Raw genomic sequence first — 18645 nt, forward strand, 5'->3', positions numbered from 1 at the left:
GGACTGTGGTGCCTCCTGTGTGCTTTTGACAGGGATGAAGATAATAAAGGACAGGCATAGTGTACCTTTCCCTTGTGAGACATAGGGATTCTAACTCCTATTCTCAATCTTAAAAATAAGTGATTTTTCCTCCTCGCAGTAAATGGGAATTTTAATTGTGCTTCTGTTTCCAGGATACCAAGGGTTCGCGTTCTGGAGGACGAAGAGGGGTCGAAGGACATTGAATTGTCTGATGACCCTTATGACTGCATACGACTAAGTGTCGAGAATGTCCCCTGCATTGTCACTCTGTGCAAGGTATAAGCTTGTAATTTATGGTTTTTGTCTTCCCTGTGGATGTTGGGTCTCCTCTAATCCCAATCTGCTGAGATTACTTAATAGGTTGATAAATTATAATATCACACACCATATAGAAATAGCTTTAACCCAGATCCAATAATTTGCTTCTATTAGAAACCACTACCATGAGTAGCTTTTTCTTTTCTTTTTAGTTGGAAGATATGATGTGTCCTGGGAGCCAGGAATGTGTTTGTAGTAATAGTAGCCAGAGTTCGTTAAGCTCCTTCCACATACCATGTGCTTCAGTAAAGCAGTGTGTCCTTTAATTGCCTCAACTCTATTGGGCCTATGGTGGTTGAGTAGTGGCAAGGTGGTAAACAATGTCCCCTCTATGAAATGGGAGGTTGGAGCAGGTCTTGGGTGTCAGGAGTGGTTTTCACATAGAGCAGAGGGCTGTGGAGCTCAACATCTGACTGATGTGACGTCTAACTAATGCTGCCCCAGGCTGTGCAAAGAGACGTGTATTGGCTATTAACTGGGATTATAGCTAATACCACTCAGGATTCATTATCTCAAAATAAAGCTAAACAGGTCAGATTTAATTCCACTGAAATAACTTCATGAACAGGATGTGATGAAGTGTTCAGACAGCAGGGTATTGGGTCTTGGCTTTTTTTTTCTTTTGAGACATAGTCTCCCTGTGACACCTAGGCTGGAGTGCAGTGGCAGAATCTAGGCTCACTGAAACCTCTGCTGCAACCCACCCCCACCACCTGCCCAGGCTCAAGCTCAAGCAACCTCCTGCCTCAGCCTTCCAAGTAGCCTGTACCACAGGCTCATACCACCACACCTGGCTATTTTTTTGTATTTTTGGTAGATACGGGGTCTTGCCATGTTGCCCAGGCTGGTCTCAAACTCCTGAGCTCAAGTAATCCATCTTCCTCAGCCTCCCAAAGTGCTGGGAGGCATAAGCCACTGCGCCCAGCCTTTGGCTTGTTCTTGAGCGTGCCCTTAGCATGGGCCCTCTTGATTCCCCCTTGCCGTCAGTGAAACATTGATGTGGCCTTGTGTGTGAATTTGTCCCTTGTGCCCCTCTGTTGGAAAGCCTCTGTGGCCTCTGTCTTGGATGGTCTCTGAATTCTAGTTTTAAACCCCCTTGCCCTATTTTTCCATGTCATGTTTTTATTGTATCACCCACACAGTGGCCTATGAGAATTGTTGAACATTCCTTCAACTGTTTTCCTCATGAGCAGAATCTAAAATAAGACCTGGAATGACCTATGTGACTCCTTTGCCTGGTGTAGAGATTCCCACCACGAGGCCATCAAGGGTGGGGCTCTGGTGCCTGTGTGACTCCTGTGTGCTGTGCACCCTGCCTTTGCAGATCGGCTGTCGGCATGTGGTGGATGCTACTCTTCAGGAGGAGGCCTGCTCCTTGGCCAGCTTGCTGGTGTCAGTGACCAGCAAGGGAGTTGTGACGTGCTTGAGGAAAGTGGGGAAGGGCAGCCTGGACCCAGAGAGCATCTTTGAGATGATGGAGGTGAGGCCCTGGTTCTGAGGATGGTGTGGGGACCTGGCTGGGACGCCTGCTGCTTCCTGCCTGCTTGGTTACACTGTGGGGATTCTTCCCATTCACATCCTTGACCTCAAACCTGGAGCTGGGAGAACAGCTGGTTTGAGCCAGGGGTCTGCTGACCTAACCAGGAGGGTTGAGGTGTGGAGACTCTGGACTGAGGTAAGGAGCCTACTGGTAACCATTGTTTATCCTCAGTAAGTCCCCCCGCAACTCATTTCTGTATGTCTAAATAAGACTGTTGAACTTCCATAATGTAAAGAGCCACTCGTAATTCCAAAATCACAGGCCTTTGTGACTTGATGAAGGAATTGAATTCTTGGCTCACTGCTTCCTATCCCTTGAAGTTGGAGAGTAAAGGTGGAAGCAGGGGTTGAAGTGTGGCTGTCTCCCAAATTCAATACAGCTCTAGAAGTGTTTAAATGGAGACAAGCAGGGATGGTGAGAAATCCGACCCCCTGGAGTTAGGAGTGGGTTGTCCCTGTTCCTGTCAGAGCCAGGAGGGCACTTCTATAATTCTCTGTACTGTTTTCCCCACATGTCTGTTACCTCACTAGCCTGGAAGCCCCTCAGGGCAGGGACAGGGTCCTGCTCACCTGTTTTCCAGACCTTCCTTCCCCTCCATCCACCTCACCTTTCTGACTGACTGACTGACTGACTGACCGAACGTCCAGGAACGGAGTTAGCTGGATTTGATTATTCATACTTTCTTGTAACCTCTATATCACCACACATGCCCAGAGATCATTGCTTAGGAGCAAGCACTCTTCCTTCATTTTTAGAGATGATGACCTCTTACTGAAGAATTCAAGAACATGACTTCTACTTTCTTTCTTTATCATATTATTTAAAAGGGCAGAACGAGCACTGTATATAGCGTGGAGTTACCAACCATGGTCTCTGAAGGTGTACTGCCCTGGCTGCAAATCCCAGCTCTGGGCCGTAGTCCCCCTCATCTGCACAGTGGGACTGATAATGGTAGTATCTTCTCCAGAAACTGCTGAGGTTGTTATTAGGATGATGTGAGATGTAGAGGGGAAGCACATGTCAGAGTGTCTGATACATCGTCAGTTCTCAGCAAATGGTAGCTGTTACTCTCTGTGCTCCATTAAGCATCCTGAGTTCAGATTTCCCCAGACTTAATGCTGCATAAATTCTACCAAAGGCCTCTAGACAAGGGACTGTCAAACTTTGTTTCAGAAGGTTCTCTTCTCCCTCCCAGGAGAGTTTATGAGAATTTCTCTAAGCAACAACAAGCACAATAAGCAAATAATAGCTAAAGTTTATTGTGTGCTTACTGTATACCAGACACTGCTTTAAATATATCATTTAATCCTCAACAACCTGTGAGGTAATTATTATTATTGTCCTCATTTTTACAGATGAGGAAACTGAGGCACACAGAGGCTAAACAGCTTGCCTACAGGCCTCCCTGCTCATAAATACTGGAGCTAGGATTCAAACTCAGACCATGTGCCTCCAGAGCCCCTGCTCCCAGCCACTGTGTACTGTGCAGTGTGCAGTGTCAGCCTTATAAACCAGATCTGCCCTGGCTGTCATGGATGGTAGAACGAGAGCTCTGTTCAGTGACCTGAGCTTCGTCTTCCCCTCGGGTTTAGGGGATGAGGTCTGCTAACTCTGGTCAGGGGACTATAGCCCTGTGGCCCTGTCTTACTGTTTATCTCACACAGGGATGCAGCAATCTGGAAATGACTCAGTGGTGGAGCTGAGAGCCTTGGGGGTGGTTGCGCAGGCTGCTACCCCCAGCCTCTGCAGTTGCTTTCCTGCATCTGGATTCAGAAGTGTCAAGGCCTCTCAAGTCCTTCATCCTGTTCATCTCATCTCCTGTTGTTGTCCTGTCTCCCCACCCTCATGTATATGCATAATCAGTACCACTATTTGACAGACTCAGATTTTTTTTCTTTTTCTACCGTTATGGAAAAAATCTTTCCAAAGCCCCCACCGCCTTTTTTTTTTTTTTTTTTTTGAGATAGAGTCTTGCACTATCGCCCAGGCTGGAGTGCAGTTGCGCAGTCTCGACTCACTGCAATCTCTGCCTCCTGGGTTCAAGCTGTTTTCCTACCTCTGCCTCCTGGGTTCAAGCGATTCTCCTGCCTCAGCCTCCTGAGTAGCTGGGATTACAGGCACCTGCCACCACGCCTGGCTAATTTTTTTGTATTTTTAGTAGAGATGGGGTTTCACTGTGTTGGCCAGGCTGGTCTTGAACTTACCTTGTGATTCGTTTGCCTCAGCCTCCTAAAGTGCTATGATTACAGGCATGAGCCACTGCGCCTGGCCCCCTAAGGCCTTTTTGACCTTTTATTCTAACTTTGCATTTCATAGAGGTGATCACTTCCCAGCCTTTTAAATTGAAATCATCTTTTCATAAGAGTTTTAGCTGGGGCTGGGCATGGGGCATGGGGCATGGTGGCTCACTCCTGTAATCCCAGCACTTTGGGAGGCCAAGACGGGAGAATCACGAGGTCAGGAGATTGAGACCATCCTGGCTAACAAGGTGAAACCCCATCTCTACTAAAAAGACAAACAATTAGCCAGGTGTGGTGGCGGGTGCCTGTAGTCTCAGCTACTCAGGAGGCCGAGGCAGGAGAATCGCTTGAACCTGGGAGGCAGAGGTTGCAGTGAGCCGAGATTGTACCACTGCACTCCAGCCCCCGCGACAGAGTGAGACTCTGTCTCAAAAAAAAAAAAAGTTTTTTAATCATACTTGGGATCTCATCCCATGTTACAATGAGGGGCCAGGGGGAAAGACACATAGGTCATTACTCTGGGGAGAGTACACCTGTAATGGAAAAGATTGAGGCAAGGATTTAGGCATGGATGTCTTTATCTCAACATTGTTGAGAATGGAACCAGAGTTAAATCCAGACTGCTGTGGGAATGTGAAAGACTTGATAAGGTAAAGATTTGTGGTTGGTTCATTGTATTCTTAAAATGATTCATGGGCCCAGAGATAGAATAACAGTTTCATAAAGAATTTTTTTTTTTTTTTTGAGACGGAGTTTCACTCTTGTTACCCAGGCTGGAGTGCAATGGCGCGATCTTGGCTCACCGCAACCTCCGTCTCCTGGGTTCAGGCAATTCTCCTGCCTCAGCCTCCTGAGTAGCTGAGATTACAGGCACGCGCCACCATGCCCAGCTAATTTTTTGTATTTTTAGTAGAGACGGGGTTTCACCATGTTGACCAGGATGGCCTCGATCTCTTGACCTCGTGATCCACCCGCCTCAGCCTCCCAAATTGCTGGGATTACAGGCGTGAGCCACCGGAATTTTTTTTTTTTTTTTTTTTATATTGGGGTGGTGGTTCCTTTTTGAGATAGGGTCTTGCTCTATCATCCAGGCTGGAGTACAGTGGCAGTTACAGCTCACTGCATCCCTGACCTCCTGGGCTCAAGCAGTCCTCCCAACTCAGCCCCCTGAGTAGCTGGGACTATAGGCGCATACCACCACGCCCAGCTAATTTTTAAATTTTTTATAGAGATAGGGTATCACTCTGTTGCCCAGGCTGGTCTTAATATCCTGACCTCAAGCAAAATCCTCTTGCCTTGACCTCCAAAAGTGCTGGGATTACAAGCATGAGCCACCACTCCCAGCCATATTGAGGTTTCTGTTTTGTTTTTTAGGACCTCTTGTGTCTGCTGTGTAGGGACTGATTATTAATTTTGTGGGTTGTCCCTCTTGATGTGTTTTGATTACAACATTTCACTGCTCTTACCATCTCTGCATGGCAGTAACACCAAAGATCCCATCCAGGTACTGACTTTGGCCACACCTGAGCAGTTCCGCTTAGAGGCTTGGTGGGAGGTGAATGAGAAGCTGCTTATTAAAATGTCCTTGGCATCATCTGTTTCTTCTTTAGACAGGCTCTGGATTCCCTATGGTCTCCCTATTCTTTCTTACTATAGTACAGTGTCACTTGGCTGTACCCAAGCCCAAATTTGGTTGACAACTTTGTGGCTTATTGTAATGGCAGCAGGATTGCAAAGCATAAGCTAATGGCCAGGGCAGGCTTTGCCGCTTCCTGTTTGTTGCCTGGTGGGGGCTGGGGTCCGTCTCTCTCTTTTTTTTTTTTTTTTTGATATGGCGATTTTTCCAAAATTTATTATGTTGTTGGGGTTTCTAGTTTTTGTTTTAATTTGCTTTAATTAAAGAAAAGTCCTCTAAGGCAGATGAAATGTGTACAGCGTCAGAAAGACTAGCTGGCAGAAGGGAAGCTTTTCTGGTCAGAGTGTGTGTGCCTTACAAGGGGGCGTGTGTTCTCTCCCATCCCTTCTCTGTCCCACAGACCAGCAAGCGTGTGGGCAAGGTGCTGCATGCCTCCTTGCAGAGCATTCTGCACAAGGAAGAAAGCCTGGGGCCCAAGAGACAGAAAGTCGGATTCCTGGGATGATTTGCACATCAGCTGCTCAGCTGTGGATTGTTTGTTGCTTACCTTCCTTTTAAACTGGTTTGTAAATATTTTTCTTCACTGTTTTGAATTTATAGCAACATTTGTACATGTAAAATTAAAGTCTATTTTCTGTGGTTCGGTATGTCTAGAGTTCTTCAGTTGAAGCGAAGGCAGCATTGAGTGACCCATCCAGGTCTGGCCTTTATCTAGTGAGTGGCAGACAAATCCAGAACTCTGCCATCAAGGGAGACCCCACAAGCTGGAGTAAAGACCTGGCAGAAAATGTTTTAAAGGAAATGCTTATGATATGTGTTTTGTGAATTTTTTTCCCCTTGAAGAACTTTAAAAACAAGAATCACTAAGAAAAGTTCATTCACCTTGTGTATTTGTGTGCTTGTGGGAGAGGAAAAAAGAGGAGGCACTCTGCCCCAGGTACAGACCCAGGGCATTTGCTTGGCTGGTGAGCCTTCCCAGATCCTGGGGAAGTCCACCTCTGACTTCCTGCCCTCCAAGAGATCCCGCTGGAATTCCCTAGGTTCACAGGCTTGGTGGCTTTGGCCCTTAGCCAACCTTTCTTATCACTCTTGTTTTGAAATCACTTGTGTTTTATAACCACTCCCTGGTGTTTCCTAAGATTTTGTTTTGTCAGCATTGAGAAGGCTGCTTTCAATATGTCGTCATTTGATTATTCGGCTGCCTTCATGCTCTGGGCATAGAAAGGAAGACTATGCTTGATTGCCCAGAAGGCTCTTCCTATAATCCTGTAGTCTTGCTGTGTAGTGTATTAGAATTAAGTCTCTTCATGTGTAGAGCAGCCTTTGTTTTTTTTCCAGGGGAACTGAAACTCCTAAATCAGTCTTAAAACGCCCTGGGGAAGGAGCTGATATCATGAAGGAGAGCATTTCAACCATGGCATTTGCTCTCTGCATTCAAGTTAGACAAATGGGGTAAGGCGTTAGGAATTTATCACTAGATGGAAAGAACATAATGTGAGCTGAAGCCCTTGGGACTGCTTCCAGAGGTCCTGGTGTGGGCGTTCCTCCCAGCAAGGCTAGGTCCATCCCTGTGGAGAGAAGCAGCTGCCTAGACTTGGACTTAATGGGGAAGCTTCTACCCTGTTGAGAGCACAGCCTCGGTTTCCGTCTTTTATGTTTCTGCAGTGACTATCTACAGGCACCATGACGGTGTTCCCAGCAAGGCAGAAATCAACCTGATCTCTCCTCCCCTGCTCCTGGTTGACTGCCCACGACATGACATAACATTGGCAGTGGTGGTGCAGAGATGCAACTTGAGTGTGAATAAAGTTTAGAAACCTTTGTTTTTGACGGTTGATTCCAGTGGATCATTCTGAGATGCATAAATTAGAATGGGTACAGTCATAGATGTCCAACTTAGCTCTGCTTCACTTCTCTTCAGACAGACAGATGAGGCTTTACCATGCCATTGGTACAACAAATAGCTACCCTGCTTGGATGGCTGGCTAAGCACTTCCAGTAAAAATGAAGAAAGAAGAGAAAGAGATGGTGGCATATGTCTCTGGCCACCCCATACCTTTCCCTGAAAGCCACCCTCCGTGTAAGATACATACATTGCAAATGAAACAAAATACCAGATGAGCAGGGGCTCTCCAGGAGAGGCGTTTATTGGAAAGATCTGATTATTGCAGCTCTCAGAATGAGAGAAGAGAAAACTGAAGACAGAGACTGGCAAAGACTTGGAAAAATGTTATTCTGGGACAGACCTGTTTCATCCAGCAGAGCCATAGCTGTCTTTAGTGGCCTTTAAATAAATATCAGGTAGACGAACATTGAAGTTGTTAAAAAAATAAGGGGGGGGTATAAGAAATGCAGTGTTAACTAATATTCAAGTGGGTTTTTGCTTTTATGATTTTTTTAGTCTTCCACATCACCGGTTAATTTTTTTCTTTTTTTTTTTTAAGAGAGAGGGTCTCACTCTGTCACCAAGGCTGGAATGCAATGGTGCAGTCAAAGCTCAGTGCAGCCTCAAATTCCTGGACCCAGGTGATCCTCCCACCTTAGCCTCCCAGGTAGCTGGAACTGCAGGTGTGCCACCATGCCCAGCAAATTATTTTTTGTAAATATGAGGGTCTCACTGTGTTGCCCAGGCTGGTCCTGAACTCTTGGCCTCAAGCAATTCTCCTGTCTTGGCCTCCCAAAGTACTGGGATTACAGGCATGAGCCACTGCATTGGGCCATGAGTGTATAATTTTTTTTTTTTTTTTTTTTTAGATAGAGTCTCACTCTGTTGCCAGGCTGGAGTACAGTGGCTTGATGTTGGCTCACTGCATTCTCTGCTTCCTGGGTTCAAGCGATTCCCCTGCCTTAGCCTCCCGAGGAACTGGGACTCCAGGCACACACCCCTACGCCTGGTTAATTTTTTGTGTTTTAGTAGAGATGGGGTTTCACCATGTTGGCCAAGATAGTCTCGATCTCCTGACCTTGTGATCTGCCCGCCTCAGCCTCCCAAAGTGCTGGGATTACAGGCATGAGCCACTGCACCCTGCCAAGTTTAGAATATTGACAGTAGTTTGTTTGCTCAGTAAAGCCAGGGTCTCACATACAAACTGCCAGTAGAGCATAAGTCTTTGCCATTCCAAACTTTTTAGAAAACAATCTGGCAGTGTGCATTAAAAGCCATTTTTAAGGCTTTTAATGCACACTGCCAGATTGTTTTTTTAAGGCTTTTAATGCACACTGTCAGATTATTTTCTAAAAAATACAATAAATTTACAAATACAAAAATACAATAAAAATTTTGACTTAATAATTCCACTTCTGGGCATGTAATTGATGTAAATAATTCAAGATACAAGCAGAGAACATTAATACAGAGCAGTTTATCCCAGTGTTATTTATACATCCCAAATAATGACCATAAAGTAAATGCTAGTCACTGGGGAAACAATGTACTATGCATTGCTAGATTCTTCTGATGGATTACCTTCTGTCCTCAGCCTCACCTCAGGCCGGCCACAGCTGCAGGCTTGCTCCCAGTGCTTCCCAGAGACTTCCTGTTTTCCGTTCTTAGGCTCCTCTGGCGCTGTGTTACAGAACATTGGCAGGAGGCCACTCAGCGTCCAGGTATGTGCAGCCCAAGAGTTCTGGGGACTCAATGCCTTCTGAGGCAACTCACGATCATGAGGGGATAGAGCCAGTGGAGAAATGCTGCTCTGTTAGACCCCTTGGGTAGACAATTCTGAGAAGTGTTAGGTATACTCGTCAAAACATGCTGGTATGATCATGCCTCAGGTGCACGACTGGGATAACTTTTTGTTTCCCTGTTTTACTTTCCCTGGTCCTTCCCTCCTGTGCCCTGTGGGATTACTTCCCAAATAATCAGAACATGAGTTGTCTCAGGCTCTGCTTTTGGGGGAAAACCCAGACTAAGCAATTGGTACCAGTAGTTGGGATGGATATAATACAACTGGGATGTCATAAATGGATTGGAATAAAAACCACAATGGTAAGAAGGGTCAAGGTTGGAAACTGCTTCCCCTCCCTGGCCAAGATCATGAATCAGAGACAATACTGGACCTTGGGAGAAATTGCAGAGATTAAGACCAACATCAAAGACTCGAAGGATGCAAGGGTGGTTGTCCCCACATTATTGCCATTTAATTTATCTTTGTGTCCCCTGTAAATCCAGATGAATCATGGTAGATTAGAAGACCACCAAACACACAAGAGAGAACTCCAACTTCTGCTGCTTTGTTGGATGAAGTATCTTCACTAAGATTAATCAGCACAGCCTCCAGTACTTTGTATGTGGCTATAGGTTAGGCAAATTCTTCCTTAATCTCCCTCAATAAGAAGGGTCAAAAGCAGATCTCTTATGTGGAAGGTCTGCAAAATGTGTTCAGTGTCTTGGCACTGGTCTATGTTAATCACCGACTTTTTGTCACAGTGTTATCTTCAGGGCCATTATGCTGATCTATTTATGTGGATAAAATCTGGTTTATTAGATCTAGTACACAGGACGAGGCAAGCCTTGGAAGTTCTAGGAAAAGACACGCGCGAGGGTGCGAAATAAACGCCATGAAGGTTCATGTAGGCACCACATTGGTAATGTTTCTAGGTATTAATGGCGTGGAACATTCTGAGAGACACCCCCTTTCATGTAGGCACCACATTGATAATGATTTTAGGTATTAATGGTGTGGGTCATTCTGAGAGATACCTCCCTAAGGTGGTAGATTTGGAACCTTACACCCACCCTCATCCCCACTACCCTCACTAAGAAGTATAGCACTTGTTGGGCCTCTGGATTTTGGAGACAAAAATGCAGTACTTGAGAATACTGTCTCAATGCATTTACTGAGTAATTCACAAACCTGCCAGTTGTGAGTGGGAGTCCAGAACAAGACAGGACTCTGAAGGCTGTCTAAGCTGCATTACAAACAGCGCTCCTGCTCCATGTGACCCAAAAATTCTAATAGAGCTAGTGCTATCTGGGGCAGATAAGGGTGCTGTGTAGTTTTTGGCAGGCCCAACAGGAAAGTTGCAGCACAGACCTTAAGATTCTGGAGCAAGGCCATGTGGTGGAAAACTATTCACCTCCAAATGAATGAGTTTGAAAAGAACTTTCTGGCTTGCCACTGGGTTCAATTAGAGACTGAATACCCAACCCTGGGACCTCAAGTGACCTGAGTCACCCATTTTGCTGGTTATTGTCAGACTCACCAGGTCATAAGGTTGGGTGGGTGCAGCAACAATCCATGCAGCATGAAAATGTACACTTAGAATTAGGCCTGAGCAGTTCGGTGGGCACAACCAAGGAATATAGCAGGTAGCCCAGATTCCTCTGTCACTGCTGTTCACCAGTGCCTCCCATCCACACTTACGGCCTCATGGGGGAGGGGACTCCTGCAGCCAGCTTCTGGAAGAGGGAAACCCGAGGAAAACCCCAGGTCTGGCTTGTGGATGAGTTGGTTCTCTGTATTGATGTGTGCTCCAAAGGGACTGTTGCTGCATTACAGCCCCGCAGGACAGCAGCGAGAAAACTGAGTGCAGCAGTGCACTTGGTTGTTCAGTTTGCACAAAGGGATAAAGATAGACATGGATTCCTGGGTAGTAGGGAGTGACTTGGCTAGTTGGACAAAGGCCTGAAAGGAGTAAGATGGTATGGTCAGAGAAAAGGGATGTGTATGGACTTGTGGGAATGGGCCAAAAAAGGGCAGATAGTCGAGGATCATGTTAATACCCATCAGAGGACTTTTCTTAGGGGAGGTGTTAACAAGGTTTTGACTTCAGTTCTGGGTAGGATGTGTAGGTCATGGCAGACCACCGTTCGTGCTGCTGCAGCGAAAATTACTGGATGCATTTCAGGAGTCATCATTAAAGATTCTGGAAAGCTCTGAAAGAGGATTGCATGGCCTAAAATTCCAGAGAAGGGGGAGACTTTCTGGAGTGAGCAGCCTGTCACCAGCATTTCCTTCCCGGGGCATTTGCAGATTCTGGATGTGGAATAAGAATCAGGCTTGGGAACATAGAGGAACTCCATGGGGGAAGGGGAAACCTGCAAAACCTCTGGCAAAGCTGTGTAGGGATAGTGTGATGATTTAGAAACTCAAGGATCCCTAAACATATTTGTCAAATTCTCAGACTTGATGGGAAGTCAGGGAGTTTCACTTAAAGAAGACTGAAATCTCCTGTAGCATCCTATAGGGCTAATCTGTTTTTCTCCTCTTATGTGAGCTATTATAGCTGAAGGCATCAGGTAAGTGCATGCCCAGTTTATTATTTCCAAAGTTACAAATCAGGTGATTTACTTACTGTCCCTTGGAGTGGAAGGACTTGAGGTGTGGAAAGAGGCTGTCGAGCTCCTTGACACACTGGGGCAGCGTGGTGGCTCAGACCACCCCTCCTCCTTCCCGTAACTTTGCAGGTTGCTCAGCTGTCTCCCATGGGAGACCTCAGTTTGCTCTTTGAAAGAATCCCATGTGCAAGCAGGATAGAGATTATTACCTCACTTTACGTAAGAGGAGTTTGGTCTTCCGTAACTCGTCCAAAAAGACACAAGCACCAGGTATCTCAGCCAAATTTGGAACTCAGGACTCATTTCTCTTTCCACTGCCACACTTCAGAGCTTTAAGGATAAAACAACAAGGACTGTGAACCCTTGAGAGCTAAAACTTGGCTGAGTGGCTTATTGCTGTCCCCCAGGACCTACCTAACTCAGGGCCTGGTACACAGGGGCAGAACCAGTATTTGAATGAATGACAGAGTATTAGGCCAACAAAGTTTTTTTGTTGGTTTGTTTGTTTTTGTTTTGTTTTTTTCCTTAGAGATAGGGTCTTCCTATGTCACCCAGGCTGGAGTGCAGTAGTATGATCATAGTTCACTGCAGCCTCCAACTCCTGGGCTCAAGCAATCCTCCTCCCAGCTCCGCCTCCTAAAGAGTAGGGATTACAGGTGTGAGCCACTGTACCAGGCTGTCTAGATGCTCTTACCTTTGAAGGGCATGTGGAAAGTTCTCTGCCTGTGTTACAGGCTGGGCTACATTTCTGTTGGCATGGGGCCAGTGGAACTAAAAGGAAACATCTGTGCCGGGTGAGGGGTGGAATGGTTCCATGGTGGGCCAGAAGTTTGCATGCTATTTGGGCCAATATGGGTGGAGTGACCAGAGCTTGTTTTGTTTAACTGAGACTTCCAACAGCTTTCAGAAAATAAAAGAAGGGGGGGTGGGGAAAGCCAAGAAAGCTGAAATATGCCTCTAGAGCTCTCTTCCTATTTCTTTGCCTCTGTGTTTTGTTATTAAGATCACTTGTTGTACAGAGAAATTAATATGAAAAGACTGGACTGTGAGAGTGGTGTGTTGATGAACAGACGTTTCCTTGAGGGTTGGGGGTCACGTGTGAACATTAATGCAGCATCACTCTCTTGGCTGAAGCCACCCCCACTTGCTGTACCAGAGTCAGTTGGGGTCTCGTGGACAGTGTTGGCAGATCTTTAATGCAAGGAAGATGAAATTTATATTATCTTCCATATGTAGAAGGTAACACTGGCTCCACCAGGGCTATGGGTGAATCCACTGCAGGTGTCTGCAATGGCATTCCACACCTGACCAGGGAGAGTTGGGGGTGGACAAGAGGACCTGGATATTTAGTGGCCATAAACTCAGCAGTGGCAACAAATGAGTCCTGGGTGCTACAAAGAGCCCATGAATCTATGGCTTCCTAAATAGATGGTCTGGTCTGCCCACAGGAGGCACAGGCCCTGACTCAGGAAAGCCCTTGAAAGCAAGTTTTGTTCTGGGATCTGCACCACAATGAAGAACATAACAAGCACAATTTTATGCAAAGAGGATTCTCTGGAAGATTGAAGCAGATTGAAATCTGTAGTATTCAGGAACCATATTGTAGAGGAACAATTAAAAGGAAATCAGGAACAGAACATGGAGAAGGGACAGTCAAAGGACATGCTGGCCAGTGGCTGGCCTCTCATGTGACTGCTCCAGAGGCCAGCACTAGGAACCATGGGGTGGTTTGGTTTCCCAGAGGCCAACATGCCCCACCACAAGGGGATCCTGAGGACAAGCCAAGTGTCTAACGATGGAATTAGTTGCTTTTCAGGTGATGAGCTGCCTGTGCCTGGAACGGTTTAAGCAACATATGGAAACATCTGACAGGGTCAATGGAAAGGGACATCCCCCGTCGAGGGGTGGTTAGACTAGATAGCCTCTTCTAACCTACTTTTTAACTCAGAGATCAAGAGACATTGGACCACTGCTTTTTAAAAAATTTTTAAATTTTTTGTAGATAGGGTCTCCCTCTGTCATCTAGGCTGGAGTGCAGTGGTGTGATCATGGCTCACTGCAGCCTCAACCTCCTGGGCCCAAGTGATCCTCCTACCTCAGCCTCCAGAGACCTGGGACTACAGGTGCATGCCACCAGGTTTGGCTGATTTTTTTATTTTTTATTTTTTTGTAGATTCACGGTCTCCCTATGCTGCCCAGACTGGTCTCAAATGCCTGGGCTCCACTAATCCTTCCACCTCAGCCTCTGAAAGTGCTGGGATTTTGATTATATAAATGAGTCACTGCTTCTGGCCAATTTGCATTTTTTGAGGACCACTGAAGCAATAAAAAAATGACATGCCCAGACAGGTTTACTAAAAATAGTGATGTATTTTAAATGTTTATGTTTAATGAAATAGCATTTTTCACACCCACAGATATGACACAGGACAATATTCACAAGACAGAATTTATTTATTTAAGCCACTGCCTTGGAGGATTCTATTTTTGCCCTATTAAAACTTTTTATTGTGGTAAAATATACAACATAAAATTTACTATTTGGGGCTGGGCACGGTGGCTCACGCCTGTAATCCCAGTACTTTGGGAGGCTGAGGCGGGTGGATCACGAGGCCAGGAGATCGAGACCATCCTGGCTAATGCAGTGAAATCCCATCTCTACTGAAAATACAAAAATTAACTGGACATGGTGTCATGTAACTGCAGTCCCAGCTACTTGGGAGACTGAGACAGGAGAATTGCTTGAACCCAGGAGGCGGAGGTTGCAGTGAGCCGAAAATGCACCACTGCACTCCAGTCTGGGTGACAGAGCCAGACTCCTTCTCAAAAAAAAAAAAAAAAAATTACTGTTTTAACCATTTCTAAGTGTAAAATTTAGTGATGTTAAGTACATTCAATTGTATTGCAACCATCTATCTCTATGACTTTTTTGTCTCTCCTGTCTACAGCTGTGTATCCAGAAACACTAACTCTCCATCCCCCTACCCCTAGCCCCTGGAAACCACCATCCTACTTTCTGTCTCCATGATTTTGGGGTTTGTGTATTTCTTCTTAAATTTGATTTCAGGTTCTGGCCATGCAGGTTTGTTACATAGGTAGACTTGTATCATGGGGGTTTGTTGTGCAGATTATCTCATCACCCAGTTAAGTCTGGCACCCATGAATTATTTTTCCTGATCCTCTTCCTTCTTCCACCCTCCACCCTCCAATAGGCCCCAGTGTGGGTTGTTCCCCTCTTTGTGCATGTTCTCACTTATAAGTGAGAGCTAAATGATGAGAACATACGGGTACCTTTAAAGTTGTGAGATGAACTTGCCTTCTCTCAGAAGTGTCAGTGTGTCTCTGGGCTGTATAGACCCTCCTCAAGAAACAAGCCAAACCTAGACCAGAAGAGGCTCCAAGATAAAAGCCACTTCCTTCCTTCCCTGATTCTACATAAGTCATGTTCACAGCACAGTGGACTCCCAGGTGCTCGTAGAGGAGCTCTGTGTAGCATGCACACATACACACATGCACGCACACACACCTCGAAAACCTGCAGGTGAAAAGACCAAAGACATTGCTTACTGCTTAACTCCTTACTGGAAACTCCTAAGCCAGTCTCCTTCCTGAAGTGTGAGTAGTTCACTTGCCGGGCTAGTAGGAGGGTCACGCTCCCCCCAGTGAAGGTGAGTCCCAACTTGCTTGTGGGCTAATGTTGAACACATGCTTACTATCTCTCTGCTGCCTCACTGGGTCCCCCAGTGCATTCCATGCTCAGCAGCCAAAGTGCTTTCTCCAAAGTGTGCTCTGATCCCAGCCCTCCCCAGTTTGGTTTTCCATTGGCCCCCCCATGGTCTTCAGGCTTGTGTCCAGAGTCTTTTAAGATGGCTTGATGGCTCTGCTAGCTACATATCCAGCGTTATGTCTTCACTGCCCTGTCTTCATCAGCTCAGGATCTAGAACATAAGATGCTTTTGCTTGGCTCCAAGACTCTGCTCATGCATTTCCACCTGGAGCCCTGTGCACATTCCTTCCTCCCCTCACCTGGCCACACTCTCTGTGTCCCTTCCTCAACCTGGGGACCACCTTCCTTTCCTGCCCTGGCTGTGTTTAGTGCCCTGTGAGATGCCACAACAGTCCCCATGGCTTCAACCATCAGCTCACTCTAGAACACTTGGGGCCTCTGGTTGCCTCATGTTTAGAAACCATACTCCATTCATTTTTCTACCACTGAAGGGCCAACATAGAGTTGGGCCAGGGTGAGAAAACCAGGAAAGCAAATCAGTTAAAAAAAAAAAGAATATTAATTTTCCTTTACCGTCTGCTACCCACCCAGAGTTCCAGGAACAAGGCTCCTTGTTAGGTTATGTAATCATCAGGCTCCAAATTATCTCCCGAGGGCCCAGCTGTGAATATAAAACCCTTCCCATTCTGAGAATGTGAGAGGTGGAGCCCAGTGTTGTTCAGGAGCTGTGCAAATGCTCTTCTCCTACCCTTGGCAGGACCACTGTGCACTGAGCCAGCCCAGCTGGCCTCCTGCTTTCCTGGCCTACATAACAGATCCCTCCCTAATTCAGATAGGGCAAGGCGGGGTCCCTGAAAGGCAGGGAAAAGCCTGAAGTACATAGTATTGTTACTTTCTTTTGGAAGTCTCAAACTCACAGAAAATTTGCAACTACAGTACAAAGAACATTTTCCTCTTAACTTTGTAAGTTGTCAACACGGTGTCATATCGCTAACACTTCAGTGTGTGTTTCCTACAGACAAGGACACTCTCCTACATAATTACAGCACACCATCAAGTAGGGACTGTAACAGGGATACAGTCATGCTTTGCTTAAGAATGGGAATACGTTCTGAGAAATGCAACATCAGGGGACTTCATCGTTGTGCTACTGTGACAGAGTGCACTTACACAAACCTAGATGGCACAGCCTACTGCACACCTAGGTTCTAGGGTAATGGCATGTTGCTCCTAGGCTACAAACCTGTACAGCATGTGACTGCACTGAATACTGTAGGGAGTTGTAACAAATGGTAAGTATTTATGTATCTCATACGATTTTACTCCATTGAAACAGTGGAGTAAAAATATGGTGTAAAACAGCAGTCCCAATCTTTTTGGCACTAGATACTGGGTTCATGAAACACAATTTTCCCATGGATGTGGGGTTTGGGTGATGGTTTTAGGATGAAACTATTCCACTTCAGATCATCGGGCATTAGATTTTCATAAGGAGTGTGCAACCTAGATCCTCGCATGCGCAGTTTACAGTAGGGCTCCTGCTCCCATGAGAACCTAATGCTGCTGCTGACCTGACAAGAGGCAGAGCTCAGGTGATAATGCTCGCTCACTGCCACTCACCTCCTGCTATTGGGCCCAGTTGCTAACAGGCCATGGACCAGTACTGTGGACCAGTACTGTGGACCAGTACTGTGGACCAGTACTGGTCCATGGCCCAGAGGTTGGGGACCCCTAGTATAAAAGATAAAAACTGGTACACTGGTGTAGGGCAGTGTACCATTTTGGTACCATGAATGGAGCTTGCAGGACTGGACATTGCTCTGGGTGAATCAGTGAGTGAGTGGTGAGTGAACATGGGGGCCTAGGACATTACTGTATACTACTGCAGACTCTATAAACACTATACACGTAAGCTGCACTACATTTTTTAAAAATTATTTTTCTTTTTAATAATAAATTAACCTGAGCTTACCATAACTTTTTTTACTTTGTAAACTTTTGAACTCTTTTAACTTTTTGACTCTTTTATAATATTTAGCTTAAAACACAAACACATTATATAGTTGTACAAAAATATTTATATACTTTTTCTATAGGCTTTTTCTAGTTAGTTTTTTTTTTCTTTTTAAACTTTTTATTCAAAACTAAGACACAAACACACATTAGCCCATGCCTACACAGGGTCAGGATTATCAGCGTCACTGTCTTCCATCTCCACCTCTTGTCTCAGTGGGAGGTCCTCCAGGGCAGTCACACGCATGGAGCTATCATCTCCTATGATAACAGTGCTGCCTTCTGGAAAACCTCCTGATGGACCCACCTGAGGCTGTTTCACAGTTAACATTTTTTTTTTAATAAGTAGAAGGAGTACACTCTAAAATGATAAAAGTATAGTACAGTAAATACATAAATGAGTAACATGGTCATTTATTATCATTGTATTAGTTATAACTCACACTGTTATAAAGAACTGCTCAAGAATGGGTAATTTAGAAAGGAAAGAAGTTTAATTGACTCACAGTTCTGCATGACTTGGGAGGCCTCAGGAAACTTACAATCATGGTGGAAGGCAAGGGAGAAGCAGGCACCTTCTTCACAGGGCAGCAGGACAGAGTGAATACAAGCAGAGGAAATGCCAGATGCTTATAAAACCATCAGATCTCATGAGACTCACTATCATGAGAACAGCACGGGAAAAACTGCCCCCATGGTTCAGTTACCTCCACCTGGTCTCTCCCTTGACACATGGGGATTATGAGGATTACAATTCAAGGTGAGATTTTGGGTAGGGACACAGCCTAGCCATATCATTCTGCCCCTTACCCCTCCCAAATCTCATGTCCTTACATTTCAAAGCACAATCATGTGGGGCAGAATGATATG

General features: G+C 45.6%; 1 protein-coding gene across 4 annotated transcripts in view; it reads left to right on the top strand.

Annotated features, from left to right (window-relative positions):
• The window catches only part of EXOSC7 (exosome component 7), a 36549-nt gene extending 28964 nt beyond the window's left edge, over nucleotides 1–7585 (top strand). Inside the window, exons 6-10 of one of the 4 annotated variants that reach the window (XR_001110312.2) lie at nucleotides 174–297; nucleotides 1664–1819; nucleotides 6156–6317; nucleotides 7094–7207; nucleotides 7421–7585. Coding sequence is in view for 1 of the 4 variants with exons in the window: in XM_012470764.2 (XP_012326187.1) it covers nucleotides 174–297; nucleotides 1664–1819; nucleotides 6156–6260 (385 nt within the window). In the remaining 3 variants the exon portion in view is untranslated. The other 3 variants (XR_001110314.3, XR_001110315.2, XM_012470764.2) reach the window with 3 other exon arrangements.
• The last annotated feature ends 11060 nt before the right edge of the window (nucleotides 7586–18645 follow it).

Source organism: Aotus nancymaae, unplaced genomic scaffold (assembly GCF_030222135.1).
Source record: "Aotus nancymaae isolate 86718 unplaced genomic scaffold, 86718_ANA_hifiasm-v0.15.2.pri h1tg000067l, whole genome shotgun sequence".
In the NCBI taxonomy this organism is placed as follows: Eukaryota; Metazoa; Chordata; class Mammalia; order Primates; family Aotidae; genus Aotus; species Aotus nancymaae.